Source organism: Podarcis liolepis, assembly GCF_965112155.1.
Source record: "Podarcis liolepis genome assembly, chromosome: 6".
Lineage (NCBI taxonomy): Eukaryota > Metazoa > Chordata > Lepidosauria > Squamata > Lacertidae > Podarcis > Podarcis liolepis.
In genome coordinates this window covers 31359906-31375665 of record NC_139559.1, presented here as the reverse complement: position 1 = coordinate 31375665, position 15760 = coordinate 31359906, and the positions used below count along the sequence as shown (strand labels likewise).

The 15760-nt window shown below is 43.3% G+C and overlaps 1 protein-coding gene across 10 annotated transcripts in view; it reads left to right on the top strand.

Annotated features, from left to right (window-relative positions):
- The window catches only part of LOC310709177 (rho GTPase-activating protein 39-like), a 79822-nt gene that overhangs the window by 37387 nt on the left and 26675 nt on the right, over positions 1–15760 (top strand). For all 10 annotated transcript variants that reach the window (XM_083508374.1, XM_083508367.1, XM_083508369.1 and 7 more), the window contains one exon: positions 12478–12876. In XM_083508374.1, coding sequence (XP_083364500.1) covers positions 12478–12876 — 399 coding nt within the window. The remainder of the gene's footprint in view (positions 1–12477; positions 12877–15760) is intronic.

Here is a 15760-nt window from a genome sequence, read left to right as displayed (position 1 = left end):
ACCTCGGGATGCGAACGGGATCTGTTCCGGAGCCCCGTTTGCATCCCGAACAGAACGCAAGACGTGATGGCGCGTCTGCGCTTGTGTGGGTCGCGTTTCGCCGCTTCCGCGCATGCGCGTGATGTAATTTTGAGCGTCTGCGCGAGCGGCGAAACCTGGAAGTAACGCGCTCCGTTACTTCCAGGTTGCTGTGGAGCGCAACTCGAACGCGCTCAACCCGAAGCACATTCAACTTGAGGTGTGACTGTACAGTGGTACCTTGGGTTACATACGCTTTAGGTTACAGACTCCGCTTACCCAGAAATAGTACCTCGGGTTGCTTCAGGATGAGAACAGAAATCGTGCTCCGGCGGCGTGGCGGCAGCAGGAGGCCCCATTAGCTAAAGTGGTGCTTCAGGTTAAGAACAGTTTCAGGTTAAGAACAGACCTCCGGAACGAATTAAGTACTTAACCCAAAGTACCACTGTACATACACCTGGAAGGGGGGGGGGGAGAAAGAATAGATAAGATATATGCTCACCCACGATACCTACCTCCACCCCTTCCCCTTCCCTGCTGACAAAATCAGCAGCCCCCTCCCTTTGGAACTCATCAAATAAGCTACCCATAGAGCTTGCCACCTATCTGCCTTAGTCTCCCTTCTCCACTAAACTTCTCCTCGCCCTCCAATGCTGCTTTGATGACCCAGCAGCTCTCAGAAGGCTCGTATAATGCTGTTGTTTGCTGAGCCACCTATTGGTAACCAAGAAAACTGTGTGATGACAGCCATACATTTATTATTATTATTATTATTATTATTATTATTATTATTATTATTATTATTATTATTATTATTATATTTTATTATTATTATTATTATTATTATTATTATTATTATTATTATTATTATTATTTATACCCCGCCCATCTGGCTGGGTTTCCCCAACCGCTCTGGGCGGCTTCCAACTGAATATTAAAAACAGTACAGCACCAGATATTAAAAACTTCCGTAAAGAGGGCTGCCTTCAGTTGTCTTTTAAAAGTAAAATAGTTGTTTATTGCTTTGACATCTGCTGGGAGGGCGTTCCACAGGGCAGGTGCCACTACCAAGAAGGCCCTCTGTCTGGTTCCCTGTAGCCTCACTTCTCGCAATGAGGGAACCGCCAGAAGGCCCTCAGCGCTGGATCTCAGTGTCCGGGCTGAACGATGGGGGTGGAGACGCTCCTTCAGGTATACAGGACCGAGGCCGTTTAGGGCTTTAAAGGTCAGCACCAACACTTTGAATTGTGCTTGGAAACGTACTGGGAGCCAATGCAGATCTCTCAGAACCGGTGTTATGCGGTCCCGGTGGCCATTCCCAGTCACCAGTCTAGCTGCCGCATTCTGGATTAATTGCAGTTTCCGGGTCACCTTCAAAGGTAGCCCCACGTAGAGCGCGTTGCAGTAGTCCAAGCGGGAGATAACTAGAGCATGCACCACTCTGGCAAGACATTCTGGATTAATTGCAGTTTCCAGGTCACCTTCAAAGGTAGCCCCACGTAGAGGGCGTTGCAGTAGTCCAAGCGGGAGATAACTAGAGCATGCACCACTCTGGCAAGACAGTCCGCGGGCAGGTAGGGTCTTAGCCTGCGTACCAGGTGGAGCTGGTAGACAGCTGCCCTGGACACAGAATTAACCTGTGCCTCCATGGACAGTTGTGAGTCCAAAATGACTCCCAGGCTGCGCACCTGGTCCTTCAGGGGCACAGTTACCCCATTCAGGACCAGGGAATCCCCCACACCTGCCCGCCCCCTGTCCCTCAAAAACAGTACTTCTGTCTTGTCAGGATTCAATTCAGGATTTATTATATGTAAGGTTTTGTGTGTGTATATACACATACGCACACACAAAAATAAAATAAGGTTTGTCATGACCCTTGTTAAATGTTTCATTGTTTTTAGCCTGTGGACACGGAAGTGAACATTGGCCACCAGCTAAACCCTTGTGTTAGAACTGCCTCTGCGGTCAAAGGTTAATGTAGCCAGGAGAGGAAAACAAGCTATAGTTAGCAACAATGCAAATAAACTTATGGATGAATGCCATTGGAATAGTTTTTGAAGTTGCTTTCTATAGCATACCCCCTAGCTGCAAATATTCCATCCTCCCTCTTTCCCAGGAAATAACAATGCTTCAAATGACAGGTTTTGTTTTTAGAGCCAAATTCTTGCCAGTTTTGCTCCTGGCCAGAGCACAATGCTGTGTCTCAAATTGTTTCATCACATAACCATTATATCCTTGCCATTTTTTCATTTTTAGGTAGAGGTAGTTTAAATTTTTTTTTGTCCTTTCTTCCCATTACTCTTTAATTGTGAACATTTTGTTTAAAACCTTTGAAGTAGATCTCCCTCTGAAAGTACAAGTTTTTGCTATTCAGTCAAGCTGCATGCTTTTGTCAGGTCCTGACAAAATATTAATTGCATGGGGTTAGAGTTTTATCCTTGCCGCAAACTTCTCCAGATTTCATCCGGGAATTGACCATGCATTTTGGTCTAGTAGGGGACTTATGTCGCGCTTCTCAACATCTTCTAGCATGATTGTTGGAATTTCACATCTGTGAAGACTACAGGTTTTGCATCGATTACCTCTCCTGCCCTGGTGTGCTTGGCTCTCTTGATATGTTGTAAACACCATAAACACGATAAATCTGAATCCTAGGTTGTTAACATCCCATTATTTTGCAAAAGCATAATTCAAACTATAGTTTGACCTGTCACAACACAGTACTGTGCAGCAATGCACTGACTTGGCGAGGTGGTAATGGATAGTAATTCGTCAATGGTGTGTCTCTGGGTACTCCCATCAAAGATTTTTATCCCCCTTCTTTTCACTGCTTTTGTTGTTGGTAGATTAGAATATAGGCATCCTTTGCTATTGTTGAGCAACTAAAATGAACGAGAAATATTCTAAAAATCAAAGGAAAGTTGGAAATGGCTCTCCTGCTTTGCTAACTCTCAAAAGGCTTCACAGAATGTGAGACAAATTGTTCTTGTGCTCTTTTATAATCATCTGATTCTTTGTAACTCTTCCAAGTTGGAAAACCAGCACCACAGGCATAAGTAGCAGACTCTGTGCTACTTTCTTTTTTAAAAAAAATCAAAGAGCAAGGACAGTAAAACTAAATTAGGTGCTTATATTTTGTTTTCTTTTTGTCCTCATGATTCGTCTTTTCACATTTTTCCAATTGGCAAGACTTGAAGGAGGTCAGAAAAGGGAGAAATGATGAGGTCATTTTGAGATATTACTGAATCCTCTGTGAGTTCTCATTGTGCTTTGGTTCCTTTCCAGCATTGCGAGTTTGTACTTGTAACTTGGAAAATCTTTGGCCTAGTTCTCACAAACTAACGATAAAGAGGTAAACCTGTGTCCTAGACTGTACTGCTTTAGCCGCCAGTTGAGGACTAACAGGACTGAATGTTTATTCAAACAAAATAATTCCCTGCATGATAGACTGAATAAAATTAACTGTTTAGTTTACAAATGTACACCTACTTGTATCTACATTGTGATGTTGCTGTATCATGTAATGTGCTTATTAGAATCTATCTATCTATCTATCTATCTATCTATCTATCTATCCTATTCTCCGTAGATAGAAAGCTAACCTAAGAGCTAAGTTAGAACCCCTTGTCAATGTGAGAAGGAGTTATCCATTATTACATTTCCTCCTTTGGCTGCCTTATGTTTTCTTTAATTTACCGTATTTTTCACCCCATAGGACGCACCAGCCCATAGGACGCACCTAATTTTTTGGGGGGGGGGGGAAATAAAGGAAAAAAAATATATTTCCCCCCCTGGGGCGGGGGAAGCCCGAGCTTTGCGCAGCTCTCCCATGGCTTGCAGATAGCTTCCTGAAGCCTGCATTCGCCCCATAGGATGCACACACATTTCCCCTTCATTTTTGGAGGGGAAAAAGTGCGTCCTATAGGGCGAAAAATACGGTAGATGAAATTACTCTCAGAACTTGGTTTGGGGCAGAGGGGTGGTCTTATTAAACTATTTTCACCACCAGCAATTCTGGGGTTTACAGTCAACTGACTTGACTGGAATCATTCGCTAGGCTATAAATCTTCTGCTGCAGTAGCTAAGATCCAAAGATCTGTTTAGGATTATGCAAAATCTTTCTCCCCCTTTTAAACATTTGTCCCACATATGCTTTTTGAAATTGTCTTTAGTCCGGGGGGGGGGGGGGAGAGAGAATCACTCCTATTCAGAAATATCAATTCTAACATTGCTTGCCTTACTTCATGTTCACAGAACTAGTTTTACAGTACTTCAGATTGTGGCCATTGGATGGAACTTCCCACAGCCATCATGAACACCAACGGTCAGCTAGCCACCTGCTCCATATTATACAGCTGTGAGGAAAGAAACATATGGGCACAGTGTGCCATGTATATACTGTGTGCTGTTTAGTGTGCCAGCCTGCTTCCATACGGATCTGTTTCCTCTCCCACACAGACATCTGGTATCCCTGCACCCGTACTCCATGTGTCACAAGATTGGGTAGATTGGTTGAGAAGCGGTCATATGCAGTGCTGTGTCTCAGCCATAAGATTGGGCCTCATGATCTGCTGGGGTCAAAAAAGTGTATGAACACTCTGCGCCTTATGACTGCCTAAAGGGGAAGTGGTGCAGGTAGATATGGGGAAGTTTTTACACAAAGTATTCTCTACAAATTAGTGATACCCAATGTTGTTCGTACCTAATGAGATTTAAAAAATCATAATTCTGGCTACTGTTAAATACAGATTTTTTTCCTTTCCTTTTCTGTAGTGTGATCCTTGCAACCAGTTCTTCCTTTTATCTTGCCACAGATAACAGCGCCTTGCAATTAGCATGTTGGAAAGCTTAACGCTGGATGATGCAAGAGAACCAGTCAAAAACTAAAGCTGCTTATTGGACCTTAAATAGCACGTTATACAAACATAGTAGATTCCTGTTTGCTACTAGGCATGATTCATGGTCCACATTCATGCCAGTGCGGAGATTATGTTGCTGCGCTTTGCAGTCTGATATTTAAACTATGAGAATTCATAAAATCCTCTTCATTCTAAAGCCAGCTGTGTCTGCTGAGTGGAAAAAGTACTTGGGCTTCATTTGAAAGGGGGTATATCATCACAGCAAGCTCCTGCAAATACCTTGTGATGACATGCAAAGGATTATGAATCATACTAACTAAGCGAAGTCAAGGAGTTAAAAGCCGTACAAGGTACTGACCTCTTGTCCACCATCCCATTTGCTGCCATGCAAACCAACTTTTCTGGCAGCGAGTCCTGGCACCAGATCATTCTCTGGAGGACCACTGACTGGAATTTGTTTTCCTAAGTGGTATTCAAGGTTCCCAGGCTGCTCTCTTTTCAAGTCTCTCTCTGGTTTGGTGGGTATAACTTGAGTGTGTAGTCTGACTAGCTGAGCAGACATTTGTTGGCTTTGGGGTTTCTGGAAAACATGTCAAAGCGCTCAGTTGAAACGGGGGGTATGGCTGAAAAAGTTACTCCTGAACGAAGTGTCTTTTCGTATAGATCTTGGAACAAATGGCGTTTATAGCATAATTATAGGGGCATATATTCACTGGAGCATTTTGTGCTCCTGGTTTGATATTTTTAGTACAGAAGCAGAAGCAGAAGCACAAAAATTGCCAGAAGAAAGCAAGTCTTCTATTAGGCAGGATTTTGCTTTCCCCTGTGCTTCTTGGACTCAGGTTGAATGCTAAAGGAGAGCAGAGCTCTGATGTGGATACAGCAACAGTCAAACTTAAACTGAGCCCTGTGAAGGAACAGCGGTTCTGTCCCAATTGTAAAGTCCACCTTCATTGAAAAGTGTGACATCCTCAGGCTGGAGTGAGAACCAATTATTCACTGAACCATCTGAGGAGGATTAATAGTAGATAGAACAGCCTTGCACATAGTTATTTAGGGGGCAGCCTCTCACAGGCAGGATTAAACTAGACTTTAAAATACAGTATGGCTTAATAAACACAAGTGCTTTGTGCCTTCTTTACTCTTGACTGTGCCATGCAGGGAGGGAAGAAGACTGGAGGGGTGTCATGTGGAGGTGTGTGTGCCAGAGGGCCCTGGGTGCACAAATTTCTGAGGGCATGAACCAGGCGCCCTCACCTGGGTGCTCCTCTCCATCCGCCAAGGGTCTCGTCGGCCAGTCAGGTTCCCCAATGCATGGGTGGGCAGGCAGTTCAGCGCGGCCATGCTTTCCTCTGGTTAGGGTAGAGTTGCTGCAGCGGCATCAGTGGCAAGGGCTGGGCAGCGGTCCCCCCATCCGGTGCACGTGCCCCTCGCCTGGTTCACACAAGCCGCTGGACCGGAGCAAGCCACAGTCTGACTTGGCATTCAATTTGCATTAAATGTGAACCCAGGTCTTTGCAGGTTCATGATTTGTTTCCTCCAAATAAACCAATGAGAAATTGTGGCTTCTTGTGGTTTGTTTGGAGAGAAACAAGCCATGAGTCCGGTTTCAGACAGAACAGGCAAGACAGACTCTGACTTGCTTCCGGTGTGTTTCCTCTGCCATGCAGCACAGTCGGGAGTAAGGATGGAGCAAATGCTTATTAAACCATAATTTATTTCAAACTATTGTTCAACCTTATGTGTGAACCAGCTCACTGCCTGCTTTGCTTTACTGTAGAGGTGGTGAGGGTGTAGCTCCTCCCAACCTCAGCAGTGTATAAAGTCTAGAAGAGGGTGTGCGTTGAGCTTGCATCTGCTGTGGCAGGATATTCATATACTGTCTCCCCGGTGAGAGAGGAATATGTGGAGTTTACCAGTCAAGGGCTCACCATATTTATTGCCCTCTTTGCCCTCTTTGCCCTGGCTTTTTGACACTTATTTTTAGGACCCACCTTATTTTTGTGATTGTAAGTTGTTTTAAACCATTTTTGAAATTGTGTTTTAACATTGTAACCCATCCATCCTGGGACCTTTGGGTGAAGGACAGGCAACAAATAAACAACAACAATGCAGGAGAATAGCAAATTGCCCAATATTTATCCTTAATCCAGCTGTGCGTTGCAATTTGAGACCTGTAAATAAATGGCTAGCGGAAACTGTAAAATCTACAGGCCAGCAATAAAAGGTTGGATAGGCATCTGCTAGGAATCTTTTGAGTAGGGCAGTGTCTGTTCCAGTTCTCTCATTCCTTTTTAGTGGACCATTCTTGCATCTTCAGAATGATGTTAAATGCCAAAAGTGTGACAAAGAAAGCTAGAGATGACAGTGCAGGAAATAACACTCACACACTCACTAACCACTTTACAGGCGAAGCATTAGACCTGGTGCCTGGTCATTGCTACATGATGTGATTATCTATCCCACAGAGCATTTGGCTGATTTATTTCTTGTTCATACAGGCTCTAGTCCTGGAGCAGGTGGGGGAGGGGGGGAGAAGAGAGCTCATTGCAAGGATATTAATAGCCCTTAGATCAGTTGGTTTTCTTTTAAGCACATCTGGGTTATTCCGTACATTGAGGCTTCCCCTTTCTGAGTCACTACACTCAGCTAAATGATTGCACTTTCTCTTTGCAAAGTTACTCATTCTCCAGACTTCTTGTATCAATCAGACTGTATCCATAGTTTTCACCAAATAAGGTTTTAGAAGATTATAAATTAAGCAAGGGGGGGACCATAGATAAGGTCACTTTAAATGATACAGGTTCATGAACATAATATGCAAATTGTTTCTAGCGGGAGAACAAACCTTTATTCGGAATATTCTTATTGACATGATGGTATGCATTTATTAACAATATTTATATCCCACCTTTCTGCCCGAGAGTTGGCCTCCTGAGCAACTTACATTAAATATAAGATTTTTGTTTAAATAAGGCAGAAGTGACTGTGCTCCATCTGCTGCTCTTCAAAAGTTCTGTAGTAACTAGATGGGGAAATAGTGTCTGTCCCCATTGGAAGTGAACTACCCAGCAACCAGGGCCAGGTAGCACCAGATATTTTTGACGCTGGGGCTGGGTCACCTCCTTTTGGGACAGCTGCATAGTCTGAGGCTACTAGCTCTTCCTGGCAGTAAGGGTGCTTCAAGCAACTGGTGGACTATAATGTTAACTGTTTGCTCCCAAGGTCTATGCCTCAGAATTGTGACTTTCTGTTTACTGAAATTGAATTTGGTTCCTTTTCTGCCTCCTTCTGCAAAGCTGAACAAACCCAAACCCCTGTGTTGCAAAATGTGACAATCTACAAAAATGCAAACGCAACACGCTGGCTAATAACTGTTAGTAAATATATAATGGGTATGATGTCATTCAAAATATATGAATATATACATACTAGTGAAGATCATACTAGTGGATCAGTGCTCACTGGATAATTATGTATATTTCATTGATAATTATTCGCTGATGAAGACTTGATTCCAAAACAGTTGAACTATTCTGGATGCACTGTCCTTTTGAGACTTCGGAGAGACGTCTTCCTTTGAGACTTTTGTGAGACGTCTTCCTTTGAGAGACAGTTTGGCGTTCCTTGCTATTCATTGGTTGGTTGAATCTTTGTTTGACTCTGTTACATATAATAACTTGCAGTTACTTGTATATTTTGTGAGATGTGTTATATGATACATATATTGTTTTGAAGTGGCTTATTCGTATATTTTGAATGACATAATACCGATTATAGATTTACTAACACTTATTAGTCAGCATGTTGCATTTGCATCGTTCTGCAAAGCTAGCAGATATTTTCAATAAAAGAGGCATGAATTGTTCTTTATATTAGTTTTGTCCTGATATCCAACATTACCATGCCTGCCTTGGGTTTTTGGAGTGATGCATGCATGTTGTTCTTTACCTATGTAACTTGAGCACCTTTACTAAATCACAGTCTAGTCCAGGCTTTTGTAGTTAGTCTCTTACCTGATCTACTTTGTTGACTAAAAAGGGACTCATATGGAAAGAAATAAGAAAGGTAGCATAGCAGTGAGGGGAGAGAGTAGTTGAGACAAGGGAAAAGATGGTAAAGAATCATGCTTGATTTGGAACTACAGTAATTAGACATTACAGAGGAAATCACTGGTTCCCAACCCTCGATTTGCCCCTGCAGTTAATGTGAGAGTTGGATATGGCATTTGCAGAACAGAAAATTGGTGAGTGGAAGTGAGTATTTAACTCTTCCCCTACTCACAATACTTAAAAGTTTGGTCCCGTCCCCCCGCCAGCCAAGCTCCAAAATTGGAAGTTAATTCAGCTAGCAAAATGACAGCTGAGGTGAGGTGGGTGGGGTTTGCAAGCATTGGCATAGGAGGCATAAAGCATTTGCTCTTCCCATCTGCCAATCATCTCTACATTTTAAATGGTCTCATCCAATTTGGGAGGTGGTTGAAACCATGCATTTGCCCAAATGATGTCTGGTTCCAGCCTCAGCAAATAGAAAGGCAGTGCGCATGATTGTCCCTGGAACTTCAGTTGCCCACTGGATTCAGCTGGCCTCCTCAAGATGTAGTGTACGCAAACAGTGCTTAACCCCGAATTTAACTCTCAATAGTATTTGAATGACGCCGGCATTGATCTGCTTCTTTCTCTCTGACATTATAAAGGAGGCAGTACTCCACAGAGCCACTGGCGTTCTGTTTACTTCAATGTTGTTTCAGTTCATGGGCATTCAGCAATAGTGCTGCTAACGCTTTCACATGGTAGCAAATCACTAGGGGACTTGGGCAGAGAGACCATCACTGCTTATTTGAGGTGGAACGTCTGCCGAGTTGCACTTGCAGCAGAATAGCTCGTGGTTAGCTCTGGTTGTCAGAAAAGGTTGTTAAGTTTCTATTCACAAAAATGGTAGAAGGATGCATGACACTGTCGATTACTGTATAGGAAATAAAATATCATCTAAGAGTGAGCCTGAGCTATGTCTCCAGCTACCCGTTCCTTGTTTGCCTGACTCTAAATCTTTGGGTAGTCTATGCTATAGGAATTCCTAATTTTGTGTAGGATATTTTCTTTCTAGGATGTATCTGACTTCTCTTGCTGATTTGTAGGGCGTTGTCTGTATGATATCAGGTACTTACTGAAAAACAAAGGATACCACCAATGAAAGGGAAACTCTTGACCAAAAACAACTCCCTTTTATTCCAAGGACACCTAGTGTGTGGATTTTATTATTGCAGGCATATTGTTAAAAACATTCCACAGGCAAACTCAACCATGATTGCCAGTTCTTGTAATTTTAGTAGCTCTCAACCCTTACAAACCTTTTTGAAGAAGTTTTACATCCTTCATGGTTGTGAAGGACAACAGTATTCCATACATGCTTAAAAGCAAAACTTCAGGCCAAAAGACTGGTTTTAGAAATCATGAACAATAATGGTTTGTGCGTTCAGCCTAAACATTTTGATTTTGTTTGAACATTGAGATTTGAAAACAATTGGCATAAACTCCTGAACTACGTTTATTTAAGTTCTGTTTGTGTAGAATAGTTCACCCACCTGCAGTTGAGGACGCCCTTTAAGACATACATAGCTTTAGCAGCCCTAGAGCTGGGGTGAGAAACGTTTCTGCCCCCCCCCCCCGTGCCAGTGGTGGGGAGGGCTGCAGCCAAAAGTGAATGGGGCAAACCCACTCCATTTTTTTCTTACTCACTTGCACCCCACCCCACCCACCCATTCACATACGCATAAGCCTGCAATTTGTGTTGAAGGTGGAAATGCCACTCGCTGCTCTCCAAAGTAAATTGCAGGTGCAGGCCCCCTAATCCACACTGAGATCCTGGCATAGGGATCCTGCTCAAAGATTGGAATTGCATACAAGTTACTGGTAGACATAGTGAAAGGGGCACATTTGTAGGATGTGAGGAATTAAGCCTAGAAGCCAAATGGGACACCATATAGGTTCTCAAAAACACGAGTCTTGATGTTCCTGCTGACATTTCAGAAAATCCAACAATGTGCATTCAGGTCTAATTACGTATTTTGAAGTCTGATGTTAAGATCCAAGGGTTAGGATATTGTCTTAGAACGGAGAGTAGGTCAGAGGAAGATAGACAAAACGTAAAGAAAAATGAAATTTGATTTGACTGATCTTCTGAATGAAGCAATGCATAAATAAATAAATAAATAAATAAATATCATATACCAGTACCTCTGCCCCTTCTCTTGTCATAAGCACACATGCACTAGACACATTCTTACATATCCTCTCACAGAGAAAGCCTTGCAGGCATGCACACTCATACATTCACTCCCAGAGGGAGTGCTGAATTCACAGCACTGAGATCCCTATGCCTGTTTAAGAGACGATGTGGGATGACTGACAGGTGGGTAAGGCCCACTGACATGGGCCTGGCTTGCTAGACTGAGGGAACCGGTGGGCCAGAGGTTCCCCATTTACATAAATGAAAAGATTAAGGAAATGTGAGAAGCTGCAAATGGCTTAATGCAGACAGAACTTTTGTTAATGACTTCCACAGCTGTGTGGGTAATTATGCAGCACATTTTTGCAGCGATTTCTTGGTCTGTTGTAAAGTTGCTTTCATTACAGAGGCCCTGCATACAGATTTTCAATGGGGACATTTTTCTGTGGCATGCTGAATATTACAAAGTGGAATCTGAGCGTACTAAGAATTTCCCTGACAAAGCAGTAGCATTCAGATCAGACAAAGTTGGAGCCACTGTTGTTTACACTTGTGAGAACAATGCTTTGGTATTTAAAGGCTCCCAGGCATTAATTCCCATAGCATTGCCCCCTTCCCCAGGGTGAGGGACTGGTACAATTTACTGCTAACTCTGCCTAAGCCCCCATCATCTCAACAAATACAGTTTATTCTGTCTAAATGTTGAGCTTAAAGGAGTCCATAGTGGAGAAAAATAAGTTTGCATTGCTTTTTTGAATTATGGTAGATTTGATAGTTGAGCTTGCAAGTTATTAATACTTTAAAACATTTTGGAGTGCAAAATGTGTTGCTGTCCTTTATTTCTTCTTACAAAAGAAAAACCCCTATAAGGTAGAACAATGTGCTTTTTCTGTCATGCATGCAGATTGTAGCAGAAGGGGGGGTGCTTCTAAAATATAGCCATGTGGTAGAAACTCCCCATGTGGCAAGCACTTTGTTTAAATTACTTTAAGTGTGTGAGAATTTTCTAAATCACATGGGAAGCCACTTCATACAAATTGCTTATCGTGTGAAATTCTGTCTGTTGTACTTCATGTGGCTACAAATATGCAATTTGCAGGTTGGGATTGGACATATTAACAAATATTTTACCGGGAATTTGATGTGGCTAAACTATGTTTTGAACAAGGCTGGCAAATCCATGTTTTAAACATGGTAGGTTGTCTGTATAATCATTGTTAGATGTAGGTTTGACTCAGGCTCTGCAATCAATTGGTTCTTATGCTGTGGCCATGAGCCCGTAAGACCGCCTAAGCAGCCATTTGCCTCGCTGGACAAGATTATATTGTGTGTTGGCTCCGACCAACATTGCCTTTTTCTTTTTCTATTTCAGCTCAGATTGGGTGGAGATCATCGAGCCCCGTTCTCGAGAGAGAATGTATGTCAACTTGACAACCGGCGAGTGTGGCTGGGAGCCACCGTCCAACCTCAGAGTTCGTCAGTCAGATGAGAACCAGTGGTGGGAGCTCTTTGACCAAAACAACAACCGTTTCTACTACTACAATGCCATCACGCAGCAGACAGTGTGGCATAGGCCACAAGGTTGTGACATTGTGCCACTGGCTCAGCTCCAAGCCATGAAACGCAATTCCAAGTCTGACTTCAGGACATCCCAGCACAGGGGCAGCACAAGTAGTGATGGGCGAAACACTCCTGTCCAGATGGCTCTCTTGCAGGAGATGGAGAAGGGTAAAGAGGACAACAGCCTGGAGAAGAGACCAGAGACTGGAAGGTAACAGTATTCTCTTTTATATAACTAATTAAAGGGGCCCATCCACATGCCAGCTTCTAGAAAAAGTCATAGGACGGAGATAGTCCTAAGGTGATCTGGTTGCTGACTATGGGAAAAAAGGCAAGTTGAAGTTGTCTGTCCTACTCAGGAAGTGCCCCTTGAGAAAGATTTTTGAGAAAAAGTAACTGGACTCATTGTAAGAACTTTTGTATGCTGTGTGAATCAGGGTGTTTGAGCTGGACTAAGGAGACCTCAGTCCAGTATATCTGAAGGAGCATATCCACCCCCATCATTCTACCCAGACACGGAGGTCCAGTGCCAAGGGCCTTCTGGCAGTTCCCTCACTGCGAGAAGCCAAGTTACAGGGAACCAGGCAGAGGGCCTTCTCGGTAATGGCGCCTGCCCTGTGGAACGCCCTCCCACCAGATATCAAAGAGAACAACAACTACCAGACTTTCAGAAGACATCTGAAGGCAGCCCTGTTTAGGGAAGCTTTTAATGTTTGAGGCATTACTGTATTTTAATACTGTGTTGGAAGCTGCCCAGAGTGGCTGGGGAATAAATAAATTATTATTATTATTATTATTATTATTATTATTATTATTATTATTATTAATCAATCAATCACCCAGTCAGGGTAATATTGGGACATGAAATGGTCTCCTTGGGGAAGTGGTAAAATCCAAAATTAATAAGCAATAGTCAGAAAACCATCACTTGAAGGAAATTTTGCTGAACGTAGCTTGCATGGGAAAGACAGCATTGGAGAGCAACTGCAAAGGTTGAAGTTCAGTTGCTTAACTAGGCTTTTGTTTTTGAATTTGAATTTGAGAGAAAGGACTTGAAATAATCTCTTATGCATTAACATTAATGAGCATCCCCCCCCCCCGTTCTGTTCTTCATGAGATTAGCATGGTTGTGTGAAGAACGGGTAAAGGCTGTAGGTTGGCATGAGATGTGTAACACATTCCTTTGCATGTTTACTCAGAGATAAACCCCATTGTGTTTGACAAGGCTTGGCTACAGTTACATGTATGTAGCATTGCAGCTTTAAATTGTCCCCCTGAGAGTGGGTGATCTATGCCTTTACAAGTTAATATATCCATGAAGGATTGTGATAACAATATCATTTTGTAAAAATAATTATGTCTAGAAAAACTTGGGGCAGTTGCAGAAATCGTCATGCAATGTTTTCAAAACATTTCTAGTCTGTTGTGTGTTGTCATTCATTGTTGTTTGTGTTTCATTTGTCCTCTATTTTGTAAGATTTCTGTGAACACAAAAGCAACTTGGAAGTTATTCTTGATTTTGCTGATATTGAAAGCTTTTTAGTCATCTTACTTTCTGGATAAGGATTAGATGAACTCCAACTCATTTGGCTTACAGTCAGTTCAGACATAATAAACTGGCACTAGTATTTTCGTAGTATCATATCCTGGAATGCAATCCATGCCTCTTTCCAACTGCCTATGACAATTGTGTTCATTGCCTTCAAAGTCCACTAAATCATTTGATGGAGAGCAGAGCACTAGGGACATGTGCAGAATGGCCAGAAATGTGATAATATGCCAAGTTCTGTTTTCCACAAACAGGGCCGTCTTAAGCATATGGGGCGCCGTGGTGCAAAGATCCCTCCATGCCCCCCATTTCCCAGAGTTGCCGACCTTTTTTAGGGAGGACGGCGCTGCCAGCAACGCGCCCAGCTTTGCGGGTCTGGAGGAGGTGGGCAGCAGCTGGAGGGCAGCTCCTCCGGTGGGGAAGAGGCGGAGGCTGGACGTGGTGGCTCCCAGCTCAGCTGGCTGCTTTGTGCCGTGGTGGCCACGGCAGGCGGAGGCTCCGGGCGCAGCACTGCTTCAGCGTGGCATGGCGGAGGCAGGCAAGGGTGGAGAGCTGACGCTGGGAGGCGCCACATCCAGCCTCCGCCTCTTCCCTGGTACCCTTCAGAACTTGGCGCCCTGCACCACTAGCCTCTATGAATAAGATGCCCCTGTCCAGGTTTTACCCAGACAGATCTTATTTCCTGAGTGCTAATTATGAGGCCTAAAAATTGAATAAAGTAATTAACCTCCCTTCATTTTTCCTGTGAACACTGGTACCTGAAGCCCTTGTAAGGTGTTTAGAATGGACTCGGCAAGTACCGTATTTTTTGCTCTATAAGACTCACTTTTCCCCTCCTAAAAAGTAAGGGGAAATGTGTGTGCGTCTTATGGAGCGAATGCAGGCTGCGCAGCTATCCCAGAAGCCAGAACAGCAAGAGGGATTGCTGCTTTCACTGCGCAGCGATCCCTCTTGCTGTTCGGGCTTCTGAGATTCAGAATATATTTTTTTCTTGTTTTCCTCCTCCAAAAACTAGGTGCGTCTTGTGGTCTGGTGCGTCATAGAGCGAAAAATACGGTAATTTTTTAGCTAAGAACTGCCCCTATGGAAAGCCCCCCAAAAATGTAGAGTCCAGTACAGTATTCTGTTTCCAGGAGAATCCAACTCAATGATTCATAAGCAGGGCATGAAGGCAGCAGACATCCCTGTTGTCTTGTCCCCGCACCCTAAGTATATGGTTTCTAGTCTGAACCTATTCTGTCCTCCATTCTGGTGGATTGACAATGCTATAACTCTCTGAAAAGTGAGATCACATTCCGTAAGCAGAGTTTCCAGATTTTGGCCAGGACTTGGAATGGCAAAATCCTTTCTTCAGGCTGCAGCTGTCAGCCCATTCTTTCTTTTGCTGGCTAAGCCTTGCTGGAGTGTTGTGCTGGAGGCACTGAGAGTCGTGCTTGAAGTTGTAGTGCTTAAACTTGTCAACAACTTGCTGAAGAAACTCAAAGTGGCATTTCATTTGTTTAGGTAGCTCACAGTTTTCTGTTCCCCAATAAGTCAGCCCAAAAAT